At 45.2% G+C, this 21077-nt stretch overlaps 1 protein-coding gene across 1 annotated transcript; it reads left to right on the top strand.

Moving 5' to 3' along the window:
* The first annotated feature begins 49 nt into the window (after window positions 1-49).
* Window positions 50-20222, top strand: RECQL4 (RecQ like helicase 4). The gene is made up of 15 exons (XM_069100933.1): window positions 50-197; window positions 1237-1334; window positions 6363-6396; window positions 7713-7816; window positions 11283-11426; window positions 11849-12624; window positions 12786-12885; window positions 13095-13221; window positions 14518-14652; window positions 15113-15244; window positions 17502-17594; window positions 18057-18193; window positions 19216-19299; window positions 19604-19792; window positions 19995-20222. The coding sequence occupies exons 2-15, from the start codon at window positions 1251-1253 to the stop codon at window positions 20220-20222; spliced, it is 2367 nt and encodes a 788-aa protein (XP_068957034.1). The 5' UTR covers window positions 50-197; window positions 1237-1250.
* Window positions 20223-21077: the final 855 nt, after the last annotated feature.

Raw genomic sequence — 21077 nt, 5'->3', positions numbered from 1 at the left:
GGTTGATTCTTCACCTCTACCGATTACGCACTCGTCGCCCCGCCCCTTCTGTCGTGGTGAGTTCGAGGATTGGCTGAGATCGCAGAGTCTCTACGCCTAGCGCGGGAGATTGACTGGTTCAGTCCGGGGAGGGTTTAGAGTTCCCGCGTTTCTGCCGCAGGTGCTGAGCAGAGGAGCGGCCAGTGTGCGGTCCTCCTGTGAGTGTCTGGGGTTCTGGGGGGCCGCGGGGCAGCTTGAGACAGCCTGGGGCGGGGTGGGAGGTGGGGTTGGGGAGACAGCCTTTGCGCTCCTGCCTCACCTCCCCCCTTCTGCCTTCTCCGAAGCGGGGCAGACTATCTAACTTCACTCTTGGGGTGAGGGGGAATGGAGGGGAAGTGTCCCGAGGGTCCCTGGATTAAAAAGTTTTTAGAGATCTTCAGAAGCGCGAGGTCAAACCAGGAGTCAGAGCCCCAACCCCACCCCCTACTCCTCGATTTATCTTGAGGGTCTCGGCCCTTGGAAGCCTCTGGAGGTGTGACTTCGACCCCCACGACCCAGACCCACTCTGGGGCTGTCCAGAGATGGCGAAGCATGTGGCCTGGGGCTGCAAGCATCCCCAGCCCCCCTATGCACCCCGGGAGCTCAGAAGGGAAAGGGACCCTTCTTCCTAGAGTCACTTGGGATCTGGCTGTCTGAGCAAGCCCTGCCAAGGCTCCAAGAGAAGGGGAAGGATGGAAGAAAGGAAAAATATTCTACTAATCTCCTGCTATGTGTCAGGCACTGTAATAAGTACTTTTACAGATATTATTTTATTTGATCCTTACAGCAATCTTTGCAGGTAGGTGCTCATTTCACAATTATTATCCTCATTTTACAGTTGGGGAAACTGAGACAGACTTGCCCAGTCATACAGTTAGGGAATATGAGGCTTAAATTGAACTCAAGACTTCCTGAATCCAGGCCCATCTGCTCTGATTCGCTGAGCCACCTGGCAACCTCCTGTCTTGAAATGAGGGCTGGCCTTGCTAAACAGGAAGACAACCTGGTTTTGAGTTAGCTCCAGTGAACCTAGGCAAGTGGTTTCACTTGTCAGCCTCAGTTCCTCAATCTGTACAACAGGAATTTATTTACATTCCTTTCCCCACTGAGTTTTTGGTAGATAGTGATTTCTAAATCTTAGAGTACTATATAAATATTTGTTGCTTTTATTGTTAGTAATGTCTTATGGGCCTAGCCTGATATTCTCTGTTTCCTCAGCTAATAGACTAGCCATGGAGCGGTGCCAGGAGGTGAGGGCCCTTCTGAAGGCCTGGGAGATGGCATTCCTTCAAGAACACAAAAGGAAACCCAACAAGGTATAGGAGTTTTCTTATCCATAGCAGTAGGATTGGAAGGGTGCCTTTAAGCCTGATGCCACCTTCAGCAGTTTGCCCTTGTTTATGTTCTCTGGCACACACATCTTGTTCATTCCCTCTTCAGATTTCCCTTAATCTCTACTTGTAGTTGTAGTATACTTAATTTATATAACTTGCCACACCCTCCCTTAGATTAATAGACTCTTTGAGGTCAGGAACGTGTCTTTTTAAATTTTTGGATCCTCAGCATCAAGCCAAGTTTCCATGTAGGTTCTTAATTGGTTGTCTTTCCTTCTTGAGGAGGAAAATGACATCACTATTTAGAGTCAAGTTACAATGTGTCTGACCACTGTGACTGATCAGATGACCAGTACTAACTCAAAATGTTCTACCACAGTTCAGGCACAAATACAAATAGTCCATGTGAACATTTGGGGTGGATTCTCTAAATTTTAACATCTTGTGTTCCTTTTGAGCTACTTCAGCTCTGCTTTGCTTATAAAACATAGCACCTTCTTTGATGAGGGCATACCATGCTGGGTAGTCCTGTGCCAGTGTCTCTCATATCCCATAATCCATTCCAGAGTTCTTTAGAGACCTTGAGAAGTGTCCTTGTATCAATTCTTCTGACCACCATATGAGTGCTTGCCTTGTGTGATTTCTCTATAAAATAGTCTTTTAGGCAATCATATATATTTGGCATTTGTACAGCATGGCCAAACCATTGGAGCTGTACTCTCTGCAGTGGAGTTTGAATGCTTAGCAGTTTTAGTTCAAGGAAGAACCTCAGTGTCCAGTACCTTATCCTACCAGGTGATCTTCAGAATCTTCCTAAGACAATTCAGATGAAAGTGATCAGTTTCCTGACATAATGCTGGTATACTTGTCCAGATGTCATGGGCACGTGACAGTGAAGTCAGCACAGTGGCTCTGTAAACCTTCACTTTGGTAGGTAGTCTGATACTTCTTCTATCTCACGCTTTCCTTTGGAGCTTCTGGAACACTGAGGTAACTCTGGCAATGCATGTGTCAACCTCATTGTCAGTGTGTGTATCCCTGGAAAATATACTGCCAAGTTAAGTGGACTTATTCATAGCATTCAAAACTTCTCCATTTGCTGTAACCAGTGGTTCTATACATGGATTGTGTGGTGCTGGTTGGTGGAGAACCTGTATTTTCCTGGTGTTAATTGTTAGGCCAAATTTAGCTCAATAGCATTTTAATAAATATTCAATTGAATTACATGTGGTGGTGTGTCATTCACTCTGTGTAGCTCAATTTAGCCAAGTTTCAGCCTTCCCAAGGGTTATAGGCTGAGAAAAATAAAATAATCATCAATAAAACATTTAAAAGGTAGAAGACAAGAAAAGTTCAGAAAGGGCCATACTGAATAATTATTTCATCATTGGGTCAAATTTAATGTATACTTTTTTTTTGCTTTTAGAGGGGGGAAGGCAGGGCAGTTGGGGTTAAGTGACTTGCCCAAGGTCACACAGCTAGTTTTTTGTGTTAAGTGTCTGAGGCCGGATTTGAATTCAGGTCCTCCTGACTCCAGGATCTGTGCTTTATTTACCGTACCACTTAGCCTCCCCCTTAATGTATACTTTAAAAAAAAAATTTAACAGATGTTATGATCCCTTTTTGTTATTTGTATACTGAAATATTTATGTTTGTTGATGAACAAGTAATAAAATTTTTAGTTTTACAAAAGGCCTCCCCTATTGCATATGAACTTTTGAGAAGATGGCAGTACAATTGATAAAATAATTAGCACAACAAATGAAATGAATGTCCATTTAGATAGAAGGGCTGAACTATGGGTATGAAAGATCATCAATGCATTTTTATTAGGGGCACTGACCTATGAGCAGGACTTGTGGTCCTCAGAACCCTTTTCTTCAAGAGGCCTAGAACAAATACACTGCACACAGTGGGAGCTGTCAGCATCAGCTGATGATGGGATGAAATGGACAGCATGAGTTTGACCCTTACTCCCATATCCTCTCCTGGTGAGTTTCTTAGGGTGTTGTAGAGAATAGAACCTTGAACTACTACAGGGGCCAAGGTTCTGCACAGGCACAGATAAGAGTGATGAGGAAAACATTCAAAAAGAAATTGATGCTTCATCCCATCTGCCTTCAGAGCAGCTTCAGTCTCCCCAATCTTTTTTTTTTCTATTATATAATTTATTTATTTTTGGTTTTCAATATTCACTTCCACAAGATTTTCAATTCCAAATTTTCTCCCTATCTCTCCCCACACCACAACTACCCCTTCCCCCAATCTGTCCTTCCTTCTGTCGTGCCCCCCCCTTCTCCCATCCCACTTCCCTCTATTTAGGAAAATAGGAATAGGAATAGGGCAAGATAGATTTCTACATCCCATTGCCTGTATATCTTATTTCCCAGGTGCATGCAAAAACAATTTTTAACATTCATTTTAAAATCTTTGAGTTCCACATTCTTTCCCTTCCTCCCCACCCACCCTCATTGAGAAAGCAAGCATTTCGTACATGTGTAGTCATGCAAAACACTTCCACAACAGTCGTTTTGAAAGACTAACCACATTTCCCTCTATCCTGGCCTGCCCTCCATTTATTCCATTCTCTCCTTTGACCTGTCCCCCCACAACAGTGTTTGCTGCTGATTACCCCTTCCCCCAATCTGCTGTGCCTTCTATTAGACTTCCTCTCCTATCCCCTTTCTCCCCCCCCCCCCCCTCTTTCGAGGTAAGATAGATTTTCATGCCCAATTGAGTATGTGTTATTTCCTTCTTAAGCCAAATCTAATGAGAGTAAGGCTTACTTATTGCCTCTCCCCTCTTCCCCTCCATGGTAAAAGCTCTTTCTTGACTCTTTTATGTGAGATGATTTACTACATTCTACCTCTCCCTTTCTCCCTCCAGTACATTCCTCTCAACACTTAATTTTATTTTTTAGGTATCCTCCCTTCATATTCTGATCTCTCTCTCTCTCTCTATACACACACACACATACACATATATACAGACAGACACAATATACATAGACATATATACCTATATACACACATGTAATTTACACATACATGTGTGCATGTTCACATGTGCATATATATATATATATATAGATGTATGTATTCTCCCTAACTAACTCCCTAACCTAATACTGAGAAAGATCTCACGAATTACAAATATCTTTCCATGGAGCTATGGAAACAGTTCAACTTTAATGAGTCCCTTATGGCTTCTTTCCTGTTTACCTTCTCATGTTTCTCTTGATTCTTGTATTTGAAGGTCACATTTTCTATTCAGGTCTGGTCTTTTCAACAAGAAATGCTTGAAAGTCCTCTATTTCATTGGAATTCCTTTTTTTCCCCCTGAAGTATTATACTCAGTTTTGTTGGGTAGGTGATTCTTGGTTTTAATCCTACCTCCTTTGCTCTCTGGAATATTATGTTCCAAGCCCTCCAGTACCGTAGTGTAAAAACTGCTAAATCCTGTGTTATCCTGATTGTATTTCCGCAGTACTTGAATTGTTTCTTTTTGGCTGCTTGTAATATTTTCTCCTTGACCTGGGAACTCTGGAATTTGGCCACAATATTCCTAGGAGTTTTCCTTTGGGGATCTCTTTCAGGAGGTGGACTTCCCTAATCATAAAGCCTTCCCTTGACTCTTCTGGTTCCTCCAGGTACTATCTATTCAGTCCCTTGCTGGTTAAAGTTTTTTGAAAAAGCCAACCAGACCAATGCCTCCTTTTTGTAGTTACTCTTGGTTTCTCCTCTTGTCACTGTTGTGAAACTTCTCTTTAAGATCACTGATGGCCTCTTAATCCCTAAATCTAACTGTCTTTTTTCATAAAGACCTTATGCTTCTTAACCTCCCTATACCTTTTGACACTATCACCCCCTCTTTTTGGACATTTTTTTCTTCCTTTGACCTCAGAGCCACCATATTCTGATAGGAATGTGAGGAGTATTTTTCTGTTTCCTTCATGCTCTTTATATTCTCTATATAACCTTCATATTAATGTGTATGCTCACAGAGCAGTGTTGGCCCTCTTTTCATTACATTCTCTCCTTTGGGAACCTCGGCAATTTTCAGAGCTTCTACTGCTACTTCTGCTGTAGGAGAAACGACACTATCCTGAATCCTGACCTCTCTCCTGAAACACTGATCCCAAAACCAAGCTCATTATCTTCCCTCTGTAAACCCTGTCCTTCTGACTTCACTGTGGTGCCACCCATCGTGTTTTTAATCTTGAGATAATTTTTGACTCTTCATCTCACTCAAGCTTTATATCTAAGATCCCATTGCAAATGGCAAGAGCTGAGATTTGGAATCAGAAAGATCTCCAACTTTATAATCAGTGCTTTCCTCACACTGGGCCTCTGTTTCCATATCTGTAAAATGGACTAGGGAGTCTCTAAGGTATCTTTCAGCTCTCAATCCTATAAGATGTTCCAGCTTTCTTCTGATTGTCCCAAGCTATGTCCACCTCCACCACTGTGAACAGTGGTTTAGAAATCTAAGCACCCAGCCTATAGCTGTGTACCTGACGCACTGTCCTCTTCACCTGTTGAATTCCAGTCTAGCCTTTAAAACCTGTGTCATGCCAGCTTCTCTGTAAAACTCCTAGACTCCGCATAATGACAGCCTTCTACCCTGGTCCTACAGAATACATTCTAATTACAGTTATTAGAAGCTCAACTAAATTCAGTGTAACAAATGAGTAAACAAATGCCCTGTCAAGTAAAAAGACTAGAGTGTGTATATGAAAGAGATCTCAGTAAGTTTTTATATTGGCGTATAAGCGGAGCATGTCCCTAGAACACTTTTCCACAAGGGGCCCAGAACATTCCACACAGTTATTAATAACTAAGTACAGTTACCTATTATGATTATTTCTGTTGATACCTTATCATACCCCTACCAATACTATAAGCTTCCTTGAGACACAGACCATGTCTTTGTCTCTGCCCAGGAACTTAATAAATTATTGATTTTATTGTATTACATGGTGGGGAACTAATCAAGAACTGTGTCTTACAGAATGATGTGGAGTCAGCACCAGAAGAAATGAAAGGTGAGTGTATGGCAAAAAACATCCTCCAAGGTGAAGCAGCCCAGGTCAGAAAGAGAGTGAGCCAAAACTTCTCTGTTGATCAGGAATGTGGACTGGCCACGTGAATAGCCACTGTGCTTTCAGGCTGGATGAGATAGGAAAAACCCAGCCTTTTTTGGTGGGGAGGGGTTTAAATGACTTGCCTAGGGTCACACAACTAGTAAGTGTCTAAGGCCTGATTTGAACTCAGGTTCTCCTGACATCTGAGCCACTTAGCTGCTCCTAAACCCCAGTCTTTAAAAAAAAAAATCTTCTAAGAATTGTGTGTGGAGTGAGCATCACCACAACCTGACTGGGAGCCAGAGCCATGAAATCTAAGTTGATGTAAGTAGGCCAATATATTATACTAGTTGGGGAAGATGGATCTTTGAAGAGGTGGATGTGAGCCTTTGTACTTACCATTTGGGTAAACTGGTGATGTTGGGAGGTTAGAGTCATGAAGAAAGACTGAGGTCAGAAAACATGAGAAAGCCTTAAAACAGTTCAGGGAGTTGCTGAGCAGGGGACTAAGTACCCAGTAAAGGAGGAGTCTACTTTTGTGAAATTTAATGAGCTGAATCAAGAGGTTATGGATATAGGTTGGCATTCAGGTGACTTTTGGGAGAATGGTTTCAACCTAAGATTGATGTATGGACCTGGAGCTCAGTGATGAGGAGATGAGGGATAGCATTATTCCTGTACTTGGTATAGAGCAGTAAGGATAAATTAGGGCAGGAAACTGGTAATTCTGAAGCCTGATCTGTGTGGAACTCTTCTGAACTGAATTAAGTAAGATTGCCCCATCTGTTTATGTGGTGTTTATGTGACATGGGCCCCAAGGTTCTCTTACTTTAGTAAAATTGTCTGTGCACTTTGGATAGCCAATTCAAAATGCTTTCCTAGAGAGGAAGGGAGAGGAGAATGCAAAAGTTCATGTTTTAGGTGACACCTGGCTTTGGATCAGAAAACCTTGCTTTTTTGGGAAGAAGCAGCAGCCAAGAACAACTTGTTTTAGGGGATGGGGAAGAGGCTATCCTACGCCAGATAGGATCAAAGTACATGGAGGGGATGATGCCACAAGCTGTTTGGACATGATTGTTTTGTTCATGATTGTGCAGGAAGAGCTACAACACTGATGGAGTGGACAAAATCTGGGACAGCCAGGTGCCAAGTTGTAGTATTTGATAGCTAGAAGGTCCATTGGGCTGCTGAGTAGATCTGGCTTTTATTGTGTTTCACAGTAAAATTCACAATTCCTCTTGGGTCAAAACCCTGACTTCCCCTTCTCTCCCAACCAGAACTCTACCGAGAATACCGATCCCTAAAGAGAGGCCAGGAGTTAGCAGGTCTTCCACAGTCCAGCAACTCAGGCCAGAAGAATCTGGATACAGCTGCAGAACAGGTAAATGGAGGGGGCCCAGAGCTGCAGCAGATAAGGTCAATTTTCTCACAGAAATTTGTTCAAACTTGCCAAAAGAACCAAAGAAAGGGTTCTTGATTAAAGGGGAAATGGGACAATTTTAGGGGAAACTCCTCATAAGACAGTGGAAAGAATATCGAACTGGGAAGTTAGTGGACAAGGGTCCTAGTCCAGGCTCCATCATTAGTGATTATGGATAAGTATCTTCTGTCAAGCAAGTGGTTTGGCTTAGATGATCTTTAAGACCTTCAAGTGAACTTCTTACAGTTCAGTTTCCTCATCTGTAAAATAAAAGAGTTAGATTAGATGGGTATGAGGTTCCTTCCAGCTCTAGATTGATAAGCCTTCTAGTTCTAACAATCAGTTCTGTTTCTTTTTAAATGATGAATTTCCTCTAACAAAATGCTACTTTGATGCCTCATGACATAGAGGGATTTTAAAGCCTTTCAGTAAAGCATAGGTTTTGATGATAAGGTTACCCAAGTGTAATGTTGGTGGGATATGAGATCTTCCCTGCCCATTAATAGGCCTCATGTGGAGCCCCTTAAGGGAAACTTGGTTCAGGGAGGCTTGCTTGTAGGAGGGCTTGCTTGTAGGAAGGCTTTTACACCTTTTGTTAATTTCTAATTAGGTACAGAGTCAGGAGGGTTGTGATACCCTCTGGCTCTAAAAAGGGTATATATATATATATATATATATATATGTATGTATGTATGTATGTCTGTATATATATATATTTACTCTGAGGTCAGCATTTTGATTTGGGGCTCACTCATTGGAAGAACTTTCTTATGATTTGACCGGATGAGACTCAAGGTAGGTGTTAAGGAGCGGCTGCACCCCCCACTCCTCATCCCTTTGAAAAACCCAGAAGTTGGTGCTTCTCAATCTGGTAGCTATGTATGTATTGCCTTGGTCAGACAGTTGGATGTAAAAAAGGTTGTTGACCCCTTGAACAGCTGTCTTTCACAATAAAGCAAATCTAAGAACCTGTGCTAGCAGCCATCCTGGGTATGTTAGTGTGGTTGCCACTACACCAGGCTGAAGAGACTTCAGGTGTAGACCCATGATAACTATATATCTGGTCATTCAAAGACCAGCCCTAGTTAAGTGCAGGAGAAGCTTATACCCAGGTTGACCATAGGGCTATAGTCAAAGGCCACTGTTAAAGACCATTTATATGAAGGGAGAAACCATACTGATGGGACTATAGATCCTTGAAGTAAGACTGTTATAAACTTATATAACTTTACAGGAAAAATGAGCCTAATGAACATTAAATCTAAAACTGTTTATAATTAGAAATACACTTTAATGGACAAATAACAATTTTATCTTAACTCTTTCAAAATCCCAGTGTATAGTTCTGATAACTGTACAACGTACTTACATGTATACTTAGAGCCAATTTTTGTAATAGTGTGATTGCTGTTTGTTCTTTGAATGTTAGAAAATTTCTACCTATGAAGAGGGTGGTGAGTTTGAGCAGCTTGACTAGTATTTGATAATATAATATGGGGGCAGACTTATTGAAATTATGACCAAGTTTTGGGGTGTGTCTTAAGTTTTGATTTTTAATTCTACCTATGAACCCATCTGACCAAAGTACTTTTTGGGAGGTTGGCATGATGGTGAAATTCTTTATCAGTCAAATAAGACAGCATATATAAATCACTTTACAAATCTTAAAATGACAAAAATTTATGTGTAAATATACATATCATGTATATATACATGTAATAGTGGTCTCTGTTGCTATATGTACTGTGTTCCTAGTTCTGCTTTTAGGTTAACAGGTTTTTGTTGTCATAGAGGGTACAGCTAAAAATAAAAATCCATAACTTTGTACAGATAGTTCTGTCTCTTTTGACTTCCTATGTTTCCAATAATGAGATTACTATAAAAAAGAAAATAGGTTCACAGCCTCTTTGGCTATACTGCCAACTTGCTCTCCATAGAGACTGTACCAGGTTGCAAGGCCATCAGCATTGTACTAGCATGCCTATTTTTCTAGAGTCCATTGATGCTGGACTTTCTTATTTTTATTCCTTTTTTTTTTGAGGGCAATTGGAGCTAAGTGACTTGCCCAAGGTCACACGGCTAGTTTTTTGTGTGTTAAGCCATCTGGCAAATTTGGCTTTTTAAGGCATTCTTCTCCTCATTGCCTTTTTGAGCCTCTTTTGCCATTTGAGTTAGTCTGTTTTTTAAGGTGTTATTTTCTTCAGTCAGGTTGTTGACTCTCATTTCATAATTTTCTTGTATCATTCTCATTTCTCTTCCCAATTTTTCCTCTACTTCTCTTATTTGGTTTTCAAAATCCTTTTTAAGCTCCTCTGTGGCCTGTAACCAGCTCGTATTTTTCTTGGAAGCTTTTGGTGCAGGAGTTCTGACTTCACAAGTTCCATGCTTTGATCCTTTTTGTCCCCAAAATAGGAGTCTAATGTTGGATTCTTCTGTTTGCTTTGCTTCCTTTGCCTGGTCATTTTGCCACTCAATTGCTTGACTTTTGGGCTTTTTGCCAGAGTAGGACTCTGCTACCTGACAGGGGAGCTTCATACCAAATGCTGGGATTTTCTCAGCTGCAGAAGGTATTAGTTGGGTGCCCTCTCTGAAGCCTCCACATGTTCTGGCAAGCTGGTCACACACCCCAGGGCCTCCACCCTAGACCACAATCCAGATCCAAGCAGGTTAAAGCAAGAGCAATTACCCCTCAGACTGGTCGTTTGGTCCTCCTACAGTCTGCAGGCCAGGAGCTGAAGCTGCCACATATCAGCAGCTGTGCTGCAGCAGCACCTCAGCAGCTTCTCCCTCCAGGGAATAAAGGCCGATGCACTCCCAAACTACCAGATTCCCAAAGTCCACATTGCACTGAGCTCTCACTTTGTCCTTAGCATCTATGGGTTGATAATTCTGGAAACGACCACAGCTGCTGGTGATCTGAAGTCCCTCCAGGAGGCTGGTCAGCCTGCTGTTAAAATGCCTCTCCCCCTCTGTAACTCTGGTCCTGGGGAAGGGTTTTGTGACTGCTGAGGGCTAGGGGAAGAAGGATGGTAGTCTTTGGTGGGGTTCTAAGGCTCTCCTTTTTTTTATGTGGGCCATAGACCTTGCTTCCCAAATGTAAAGATCCCTCTTTTTAGCAACAGACTCACAAGATGTTAGAACTGGAAAAGACAGGGTTGATTGCATCCAACCACTTCGTTTTACATATGGGGAAACTGAAACCCAGAGAGAAGGCTCAGTATTTCCCCAGGGACACAAAGCTAAAGAGTGGCAGAGCTGGAACCTGAATCCTGATCTTTTCTGATTCTACCCTCCCAGGGTGCTATTCCACGCTCTGTTTCTTATCCTCCCTCAGGATGAAAGCCTTCTCTGCAGTCCCACCTCACCAACTCTTCCCTCTGGCCACCTTGCTTTGGCTTCAGCTCTGTGTTCTTCTGTCTCCTCTCAGCAGGCACCAGAGCTGGACTGCTGGGGCGCACATCTGAACAGGAATATGGCCAAGCTGCCGCTACCCACCCATACAGCCCCCCTCCAGCAGCCTTTGCAGTGCTATGGGAGGAAGCTCAAGTCGAACCTGAAAGCTGCCCTGCAGGTGTGTTTTGGGGGCCCCAGGGAGGAAAGAGTCTTAGGACAGCTGACTATGACTTAAGAGTTCATAGAAAGTGGGAGTGAGGGGGAATCATTGGGCAGAATACCAGATCAGGGAGAAAGAAGCTGCGCTATTTTTCAAGGACTGTGTCTTTGCAGCCTACTCCAAACTTTTCATCTACCAAGTTGAGACAGGGTTGTTCTCACTTGTAGTACACAATTAATGCACTGATGTATCTGACCTGGTTTCTTTCTTGATGGATCTCTCTGTTCCTGGGTAAGTCTCTCTGAATCTTCTCAAGATGGTAGGGGTGATCATGGCCTAGGTCATGCAGAAGGCTGAAAGGGTTGGTATTGGTTTAATTATGAAATCAGAGGGCTGTTCCTTTTTGGGTACAGAAAGGAAACAGTTGCTCCCTTTCACAGGCAGTACCATCCTCAGGCCGGATACCTCGGCTTCCATGCAGACAACAGCCAAAGAAGTGCCCCTCATCCAAGTCTCATTTGTCAGTTCCCTCTTCCCCAATGGAAGTCATACCCAGTCCCTGTGAAGAAGACACTGCCATGCTTAGGCCCCCCATACCTCCCTGGGGCAGTGGACCAAGGCCCATTCCCCAGCCTGGAAAGATGAAGCACTTAAAACATACCCTGGGCCAGAGGCTGAGCTCTCTAGATCCTGGATGGTTGCAAAGGTGCCAGGCTGAGGCAAGAGAGAAGCTAGAAAGGATAGAACGCTCCAGCTTGCCTTCCAGTCCTCTGAGCTCACCAACTGAGACCCAAGACACTTGTCCAGACCAGGGTAAGAGCATAGAACCCCAGCACTCTGTAGAGACAGACCTGAGATTAGTCACTGAGGGTGATGGTTTCAGTGATCCTCCATTGCCTGAGACCCTAGAAACAAGGCTACTCTGTGGCAGCCTCCCTGGGAAAGAAGAGGCCCCTTCGATGAGTAAGGTCAGGAGGTTGCAAAGAAACCCCACTCAGAAGAGACAAAGGGATGGGAGCCAAGATAGAACCCCAAAGCATCAGAAAACTGACACTGAGAAGATGAGGCTCAGGAGTGAGCCTGTACCCGAGCCTGATGGGGAGCATAGCAGAGAGTCTGGGAGAGTGGCGGCTCTGGAGATCCCTAAGGAAGACCTTCTGGGAGAGCTGGTTGTGAAGAAGATGTCCAAGACTGTCATCAGGGCCAGAGCCCCCAGGTACTGCCCACAGGTTGGGTTGGGAAGACAGACTTTAAACTGGCGGTCACTGTCTCAGGGCCCAGGGTACAACAGGAAGTAGGGTGTGCTAAGATTGGTTTAGAGGCTGTGTCACACAGGCGGCAGGGCCTCTTTGCCCCTCCACTTTGGGTCTCTTTCAGGACACTCTCCAAGGCCAACGGTAACTTTGTACGTCTCAACTTAAAGAAGAAATGTTATGCTAAGGGCTTTGTTCTGCGGGGTAACCACCTACGTAAGCAGGTAAGTGGCCCCTGACCTCTCTGTCGGACCCTGTCTAAACCACCGACCTCAGCTCAGGCCCACAGAGGCTGGAGATAAAAAGGTTACCAGGCAACTTCATGGGAGATCAAGAACCTAGTGTGCCCCAAGAATAATTATGTTCCAGAGACACTGGCATGATGACAGGCCTGAGCCTCAGATTTACCTCCCTCACATCTCCTCCCCACCAGATATGGAAAAAGAAGTGGCAGATGAAAGGTGAGCAGTTTGGGGGCGGCTGGCCCAGACATCGGGGGAAAGAATCCTGCTTCAGCTGTGGGGGTGCTGGGCACTGGGCTTCACAGTGCCCCAGAAGAGGTAAGGCCTCACATGCTAACACGGGAGTAACTGCCAGACCTGGTGAAGGTCTGCTCTGGAATAGTCACATTACCCATCAGATCCTGTCCAAGGGAAGAAGTCCATGTTCCATCCCTTATGAGACTGGATAGGGACAGGACTGCATAGTTTCAGTTCAACTCAACAAGTGCTTGTTGAAGGCCTGTTCTATAATGGTAGTAATTCCCCATTTCTGTGGTTAGACATAGCTTTTCTCAAAATTAGCCTGTGAGGCAGGTAGTGCAAGGATTATTTTTCCATTTTATGAGTAAAGGAACCTGAGGTTCAAAGAGATGGCTTGCCAGTGGTCACACAGCTAGTAAATAATGGACCCAGGACTTAAGCCCAGGCCTCATACTTTTAGGTCCATTTTGATTTGGACACCATATTGCCTTATTACTGTGTTAGTTACAGGGGTGAAAGGAATAAGGGCAACAAGTGTCAGACATGATTCCTTCCCTCAGGGACTTTAGTCTGGTTCATTCAGAGAACATGAAAGACTAGTGTTTAATACGTGACTATATACTAGTCTTGGCATACAGACCTGGAAGGAATAGATCAGGGCCTTTTATCCTGCCCCTTGTACCGAAGAGAGGGCAGAAAGTAGACCACCTCCTTCTTTGTCTGGAGATGCATCAGTAATGGGAACCCCTACCCCTGTGGCTTATCCTGACCTCTTCCTACCTGGGAGAATTTTCAGGAGGGCCTTGGGTTTGTGCTAGTAAGAGCAGTTGTCTTCAAAATGTTATCAGTGACCTGACCCCATGATGTAAGATCAACCAAAAGGTGGGAAGATGAACTGAATCTTTTCTTCCCTGCCACAGTCAGCATCTCTCATAGTCACACACACACACCCCCTACCTTCCCATATCTGCCCGTACATTCAGCAATTAGAATCTACCTGCTTGTCCAGGCACTCATAACAGTAACTGTATGGGTACCACTAGGAACATTTCTCCCCCCACTGTCCTGCCTGCCCACCTTCTGACCCACATCACTTCACAGCTGTAACAGGTGCCCTCAAGAGGGCAGGCTTTGCCCTTGGGGGCAGTGTCCATGAGTAAAGGCCTCATACTTCTCTGTCCCCATTTCTGTTCTGGGCAGAACAGAGTAAATTGCACAATATACATGTGTGTCTCATTTGTAAATATATAAGCACATTGAGAGTTTCTGCTCAAAATATTTTTTATTGGTAGGGGTGCATAATCAGAAAAGTTTAGAGACCAGTGTTAGAGGATGGGGGGGGGGAAGTACTGCAGATAGTCCCTTCCCCCGCAGCTCTCACCTCTAACCAGCCTCTTAAGGAGGGAGGCAGTAAGGCCCTGGAAGAGCAGGAGGACGATGAGGAGCCTTCCCTTCCCACGCTGGAGGAGGTGGCACGGAGAGTCAGTACGACTTCCTGCGAGGTTCCTGGTGAGCTGTTTGTGGTACCTGGAGCTGGGGTGGGGGTGGGGGGGCAGATCAGGGATGGGGGTAGAAATGGAAGAGGTGGCCTCTTTAGTTCTTCAGAAGCAACATTCACTCAGTGAGCAGAGAGGTCTGTGCCTCCTTTGTCTCTACACTATGAGGGATCTCTTGAGCAGAGGGGGGAGCTTCTGTGCTTGTTCCCTGCCCTTTGCCCTGGCCTGCTCTGTGGGTACATTCCAGGCTATGAAGGCTCTCAGCCTAAGGGAGGGAGTGGGGGAGGGTGTCATTGCTTGGCACCTCTTCCCCCCATCGGACATTCTGCACTCTGGGGATTGTGGGCAGGGTTTGCTTTGTGTCTGGGCCATTTCCTTACAAGGATAACCCTGGCTTTTGGTGTCGGCTTGTAGCCTAAAGGTGGCTTATTCTGTGTTTAAAGTGGTCTCTCTTGTCCTTTCCTTTTTCCCAGAGAGTGATGGGTGGAGCAAGCAGTCTCAGCCAGAACAGCTGGTGCCTCCAAGGAGGCCAGTGCATGAGCCCCCCATTCCTCCCCGTGCTGTGGAGCCACTGTATGGCTTGGGGCCCTCTGGGCAGGTGGCAGGTGAGATGTGCAGAGATTGTGGGACACAGAGTGGAGCAGATGTGATGTTTTCTCTGCCTCTGCAGGGGTCAGGCCACCAGCCTGGGATGGCAGGCTTCATTCCATCCAGGGCCTTCCCCTAGCAATGAACACTTAGCAGAACTTCTATGAACACATGATTTCATTTGATTGTCACAACCACAGAGGCCATTAGATGGAGCCATGGATTGTGCTCTAAATTCAAATCCGTCTTCAGATTTGTAGTTCCTTGACTCTGGGCAAATTACTTAATCTCTCTGCCTCAGTTTCTCCATCTGTATAATGGAAATAATAATAGCAGGTACCTCCCAGAGCTGTTGTGAGGATAAAATGAGATATTTGTAAAGGGCTTTGCAAAGCTTAAATCACTTAAATGTTAGCTATCATTATTATTATCAACAATTTCCGGATGTAGGCAGGAGTAAGGCTCCTTAACCCCATTTTATGAATGAGAAAACCTGAGACTCATAAAGGTGAGGTGACTTACCTTGAACCACATGGTTGGTAATTGAAGGAACTTAGATTCAAACACAAGACTCCAGATCTGCTGCTGTTTCCAGTAAATCACTTTGGGGAAAGCAGACCTATCTTCCCCATCCTGAAAAATCCCTCACTAGACCCTGCCATCCCATCAGCCATCTTCCTGTGTCTCTTCTCTTTTGTAGCCAAACTCCTTGAAGAAGCTTTCCACACTCCTTGTTTCCCTTTCTCCTTTCATTCTCTTCTGAACCCTCAGCAGTCTGACTTCTAACCTCATCTCTCAGCAAGATCTGTTCTCTCCACAGTTACTGGTGACCTTTAAATTGTGGGCTGTCACGGCCTGTTGCTGGATCGTCACTCATGTCATGCCACCCAACTCTGCCACCCTCCTCCACCAAATCCTGGGATCCCCTCTCCTTTCTCTCTATACTGCCTCCCTTGGTGACCTCCCCAGCTCTCCTGGGCTCATATAGTCTCTGTTCAGATGATTCCTAGACTGATGTATGTAGTCCCTCACCACCACCTACTTACTGGACATTTCAAAATAGATGTCCCAGAAGCATTCCAAACGTAATGTGTTCAAAACAAGAACTCCTCATCTACCCCTGAGGCCTACCCCTTTCCTAACAGTGTCATCCTCATTTCCTCTCTCTTCCTCACCCCAGGTATTGTATCAGTTGTCAGACCTTGTTGCTTTATATCTCTCCCTTTTCTTTGGACTCTCATAGCTACTACCCTGTTTAGGCCCTAAGTACCTCTGGATTATTCATCTTCCTGTCTCTGTTCTATACAGTTGCCAACATGATTTTCCTAAAATGCAGCTCTGACCATTCCCTCACCACCCACTCAACCTCTCAGTAACTCCAGTGGCTCCCTATTACCATTAGGGTCAACTATAAAATTCTCTGGATTTTAAAACTCATCACAAGCTGGTCCCACCCTACCTTTCTAGCCTTCTTACACAGTAGTGCCCTCCATTCACCCTCTTCTCCAGCTGTGCTAGCCTTGCTTTCCCTCATGTAAAGTATGCCATCTCATATCTCCATGCCTTTGGTGGAGGTATGGAACACCCAGGTCTGGAACATTTTCCCCCTCACCTCTGGGTCTTTGAATCTGTTTCCTATTAGAGGTTCAACGCAAGTGACCCCTTCTGCTGGAAGCCTTTCCTGGTTCCCAGCTGCTAGTGCTTTCCCCTCAAAGGGTACCTAGTGTCTGCTCGGGGATCCTTTTGTTTATCTGTATATGTGTTGTCAGCCCTTCTAGAATGTGACCTTCCTGAGGGCAGGAACTCTTGCTTCTATCTTCATATTCTCAGCACCTGGCACACTGCCTACCATATAGTAAGGGCTTAATAAATGTTTCTTGACTGAACTACTCTGAAGCCCATGCATGGACTTAACCAGGTTTTTCCTTCTCATGTGCAGAGGCAGCTAGGTGGCATGGTGGATAGAGGGCCTGCAGTTCAGAAGACCTGAGTTCAAATCCAGCCTCAGACACTTTCTAACTATGGTTTACTCTGGCCAAGTCACTTAGCCTCATTTGCCTCAGTTCCCTCAACTGTAAAAGGGATAATAGTAGCAGCTGTCTCAGAACTGTTGTGAGGATCAAATGGTATAATATTTGTAAAGTGCCTGGCATATAGTAGGTGTTGTGGAGATAGTCATCTCTTTCTCCTCTTCTTCCCCCTGTCTAGGGGATGAGGGTGCTTTGCCGGGTTTAATTCTCTGAGCCCAACTCATGGCATGCATGTTTCTTGCAGAGACTCCATCGGAAGTGTTTGAGACTCTGACCCAGTTTGGTCACCACACATTCCGCCCTGGGCAAGAGGCTGCCATTATGCGGATTCTCTCTGGTGAGCACTTCTCAACAGGACAGTCTCCCTGGCACCAAGCGGCTCCATCCTTGGAACCAGAGCACTCCAGAGCTAACATAGGCCCATGGACTCCTATTCCTCAAGAAACATGTCCTTTAGTTTTACTGACCAAAGAGGGTGTTAGTAGTAGGTCCCTTCCCTGATCCTCATTCTGCTGCTTTTTCCACAAACACAGAGGCCTGAGGGATAAATTGGAAGGAGGCAGCCCTGGGCCTTCAAGGATGCTCCTTAGACCTAGCTGACTTGTCCAGTTTATGGGTCTGACAGGGGCCATGCCCCAGGCTGGCACTGAGGGATCCTGAAAACAGGGCATTTGTGATGGGGCTAATAGAAATAGAACAGATAGAGATAATTGGGTGCTGCTGCCTCTGTGGGAGAGGTGCCTGGGGGCTGGTGCTTCCCTCTCTCTCAGGAGACAGGGGTTCTTGTGGTCTGTTGCAGGCCTGTCCACCCTCGTAGTGCTGCCCACTGGTATGGGGAAATCCCTGTGCTATCAGCTCCCAGCCCTCCTCTATGCCCAACGCAGCTGCTGCATTACATTGGTTGTGTCGCCCCTTGTATCACTCATGGATGATCAGGTAAGCCACAGGCACTAAATTGTCCATCCCTGGGGTGAGAGAACCCCAGAGCCAGATCCCCACCCCTCAAACTTTTTGATGTCCAAACTTGCTTACATTTTGTGTAAGCCTTTTCCAGAAGGCTTCAGGACCTGGGAAATTACTGTGTCCTTTAACTCCCTCATTTCTCTCTGCTCCCTGCCCTGTCCTGATTCTCATGTCTCCCAAAGCTCTTACTCCTGGAAACTCTGGCCTAAGGCACCCTGCAGAGCTGCCGCTGAACAAAATTTGTCTCCAAAGAGAAGGATTTTTCTAGTTTCAGTCCCTCCACTTGGCCACCAAATGACCTATTTCTTGGAATCTTCCTCCTTCGTCCCCAGGCCACCATGCTAGGGTTCTCTTGTCTCTGACAACTTCTTCTACAGTTCTTCTTTTACATACAATCCATTAAGTATGGCTGTCATAAAGGATTCAATCCTAGGTCCTCCCTTCTGGGGAACACTTCTAAAGGAATTGGTGCTATTTCCACAGGTCCCCAAATCTGGCCAGTCTATGCCCTTCACCTGCTTTAAAAGCCAAGGCCTGTCCTTTACAAGAAACATCTCCTGACTCCTGTTTCTGTGTCTGTGTACCCCTAGTGTTGGGGGCCTCCACTTATTTTTTCATTACTCACATCTACATATTACTCTGTGTGTATGTATGTGTCTATGTACATGCCCACATCTTATATCTTGTACCTCACCTGGACAGCAAGCTCCTTGGGGCAGGGAATGTGCTTTTGTTTCCTTCCCTTTCCCCTCATGGCCCAGAACAGGCCTGGGAACCTCAAGTTACTGCTGTGTTTCACTATCCAGGGTCTTTGGGCATCTTATATTAGTATCCTTGGCCATAGACTTGTCCAGTAGTTCTGAGCAGAGCAGAGCACTAAGCTGTACAAGGCTAGGAACTTTTGGCTCTTCCCCTGCTTCTCTGGGTTTCCCTAGGGTAGGAATGAAGCAGGGTGCTCACTGGACTCTGACACTGAGAGCTTGTGCTACTAACAGGTGTCAGGACTGCCCAAGGGGCTGAAAGCTGTCTGTGTTCACTCCAACATGACCAAGAAGCAAAGGGAGACAGCCATGGAGAAGGTTAGTAATCTGGGAGTTGGAGACACCAAGGAGACCTTGCCTGAGTTGCTTTGCAGCCTGGTGCCTGTCTTCCCAGGCTGCCTCAGACTGCTCATGTGGCCAAAGAATGAAGGCCTGGGAGTTGTTGGCTCCACAGCTATTATCCAGGTCCCTCAACCTTGTAGACACTACACCCTCTGAACAACTCAGGCTCCTAAAATCCTACCTGGGAAGGATGGCTTTATTGGGGTAGGACTCTGGGAGAAAAAGCATGTGGTAAATGTCTGTTTCTCTGATTGACTAACTAGGCTGTGGCCCCTTGCAGGTGATGACTGGCAAAGCACAGGTGCTGCTGTTGTCCCCAGAGGCAGTGGTTGGGGCTGGGGCTGGAGGCTTCAGCTGCCTCCCACCTGCATCACGGCTGCCCCCTGTGGCATTTGCCTGCATTGATGAGGCTCACTGCCTCTCCCAGTGGTCCCACAACTTCCGACCCTGCTATCTACGGCTTTGTAAGGTGGGGCCCTGGCAAATGGTAAAGGGGGAGGGGCTCCAAAGAGGCTAGAAGGCAGGGGCTGTGGAATTATGAGGAAAAATTGAGGTTGCCCCTGAGAAGCTAATGCAAAGAAGTCCCCCTAGAACCCATGGCTGGGCTCTTTGGAGAAAGGGTTAGAATTATTCAGATTATTTCTGAGTCTTGGCCAACTCTTCCTTGCTAGGTATTTCGAGAGCGTTTGGGTGTACGCTGTTTCCTGGGACTCACAGCCACTGCCACCCGGACCACTGCCAAGGATGTGGGCCAGCACCTAGGAATCCCAGAAGAAGCCATCTTTGGGGCACACTTGGCCACAATCCCCCCCAATCTACACCTCTCAGTCTCCCTGGATAGAGACAAAGACCAGGTAGGATTCTACCCTACTTCTCCTAAAGGCAAAAGACAGGGTTAGCCTGGCCAGAATTGGTTCCCTAATTTAGACAGTGAAGAAACCTGCTGCTCCAAGTGGGAAAGGAGCCTGGACAGAAGTCCTAGGACCTGACTAGAGATTGCTTTTAGTTCTTTCTGCACTTAATATTTTATTTCTTTCCAATTATACGTAAAGATAGTTTTCAGCATTCATCTTTGTAAGATTTTGATTTCCAAATTTTTCTCCCTTCCTCCCTTCCCCCGTCCCAAGACAGTAAGCAATCTGATATAGGTTATACACGTAGAGTTATGTTAAACATATTTCTATGTTAGTCATGTTGTGAAAGGAAGGGGAAAACCATAAGAAAGAAAAAACACAAAAAAGGTGAAAATAGTCTGCTTCAATCTGCATTCAGATTCCATCCATTCTTTCTCTGGATATGGATAGCATTTTCTATCGAGTCTTTTGGAATTGTGTTGGATCACTATTGCTGAGAAGAGCGAAGTCTGTCATAGTTGATCATTGCACAGTATTCCTGTTACTGTACACAGTGTTCTCCTGGTTCTGTTAATTTTACTCAGTATCAGTTTGTATAAGTCTTACCAGGTTTTTCTGAAATCCGCTTCCTTATAGAATATTAGTATTCCATTACATTCACATGCCACAACTTGCTTGGCCATTCCCCAACTGATGGGCATTCCCTTAACTTCCAATTCTTCACCACCACAAAAAGTTGCTTTTAGTTCTGACTCATCTTGACAACATCTCAAAAGCTGGTTCTGTGAAGTCCCTTCCAGTTCTCATATTCTCTGAACCTGCACCACCATAAAATTCCTAACAATTGTGAAGGAAGGGGTATCTCTTCACTTATTTCTCCTCTAAAAACCAAGACAGTTG

The sequence above is a fragment of the Petaurus breviceps genome, unplaced genomic scaffold (genome assembly GCF_028583685.1).
Source record: "Petaurus breviceps papuanus isolate PSGF00001 unplaced genomic scaffold, PetGlider_PUasm1.0 441, whole genome shotgun sequence".
In the NCBI taxonomy this organism is placed as follows: domain Eukaryota; kingdom Metazoa; phylum Chordata; class Mammalia; order Diprotodontia; family Petauridae; genus Petaurus; species Petaurus breviceps.
Note: the sequence above shows the minus strand (reverse complement) of the source record. Positions and strands in the feature narration are given on the sequence as shown.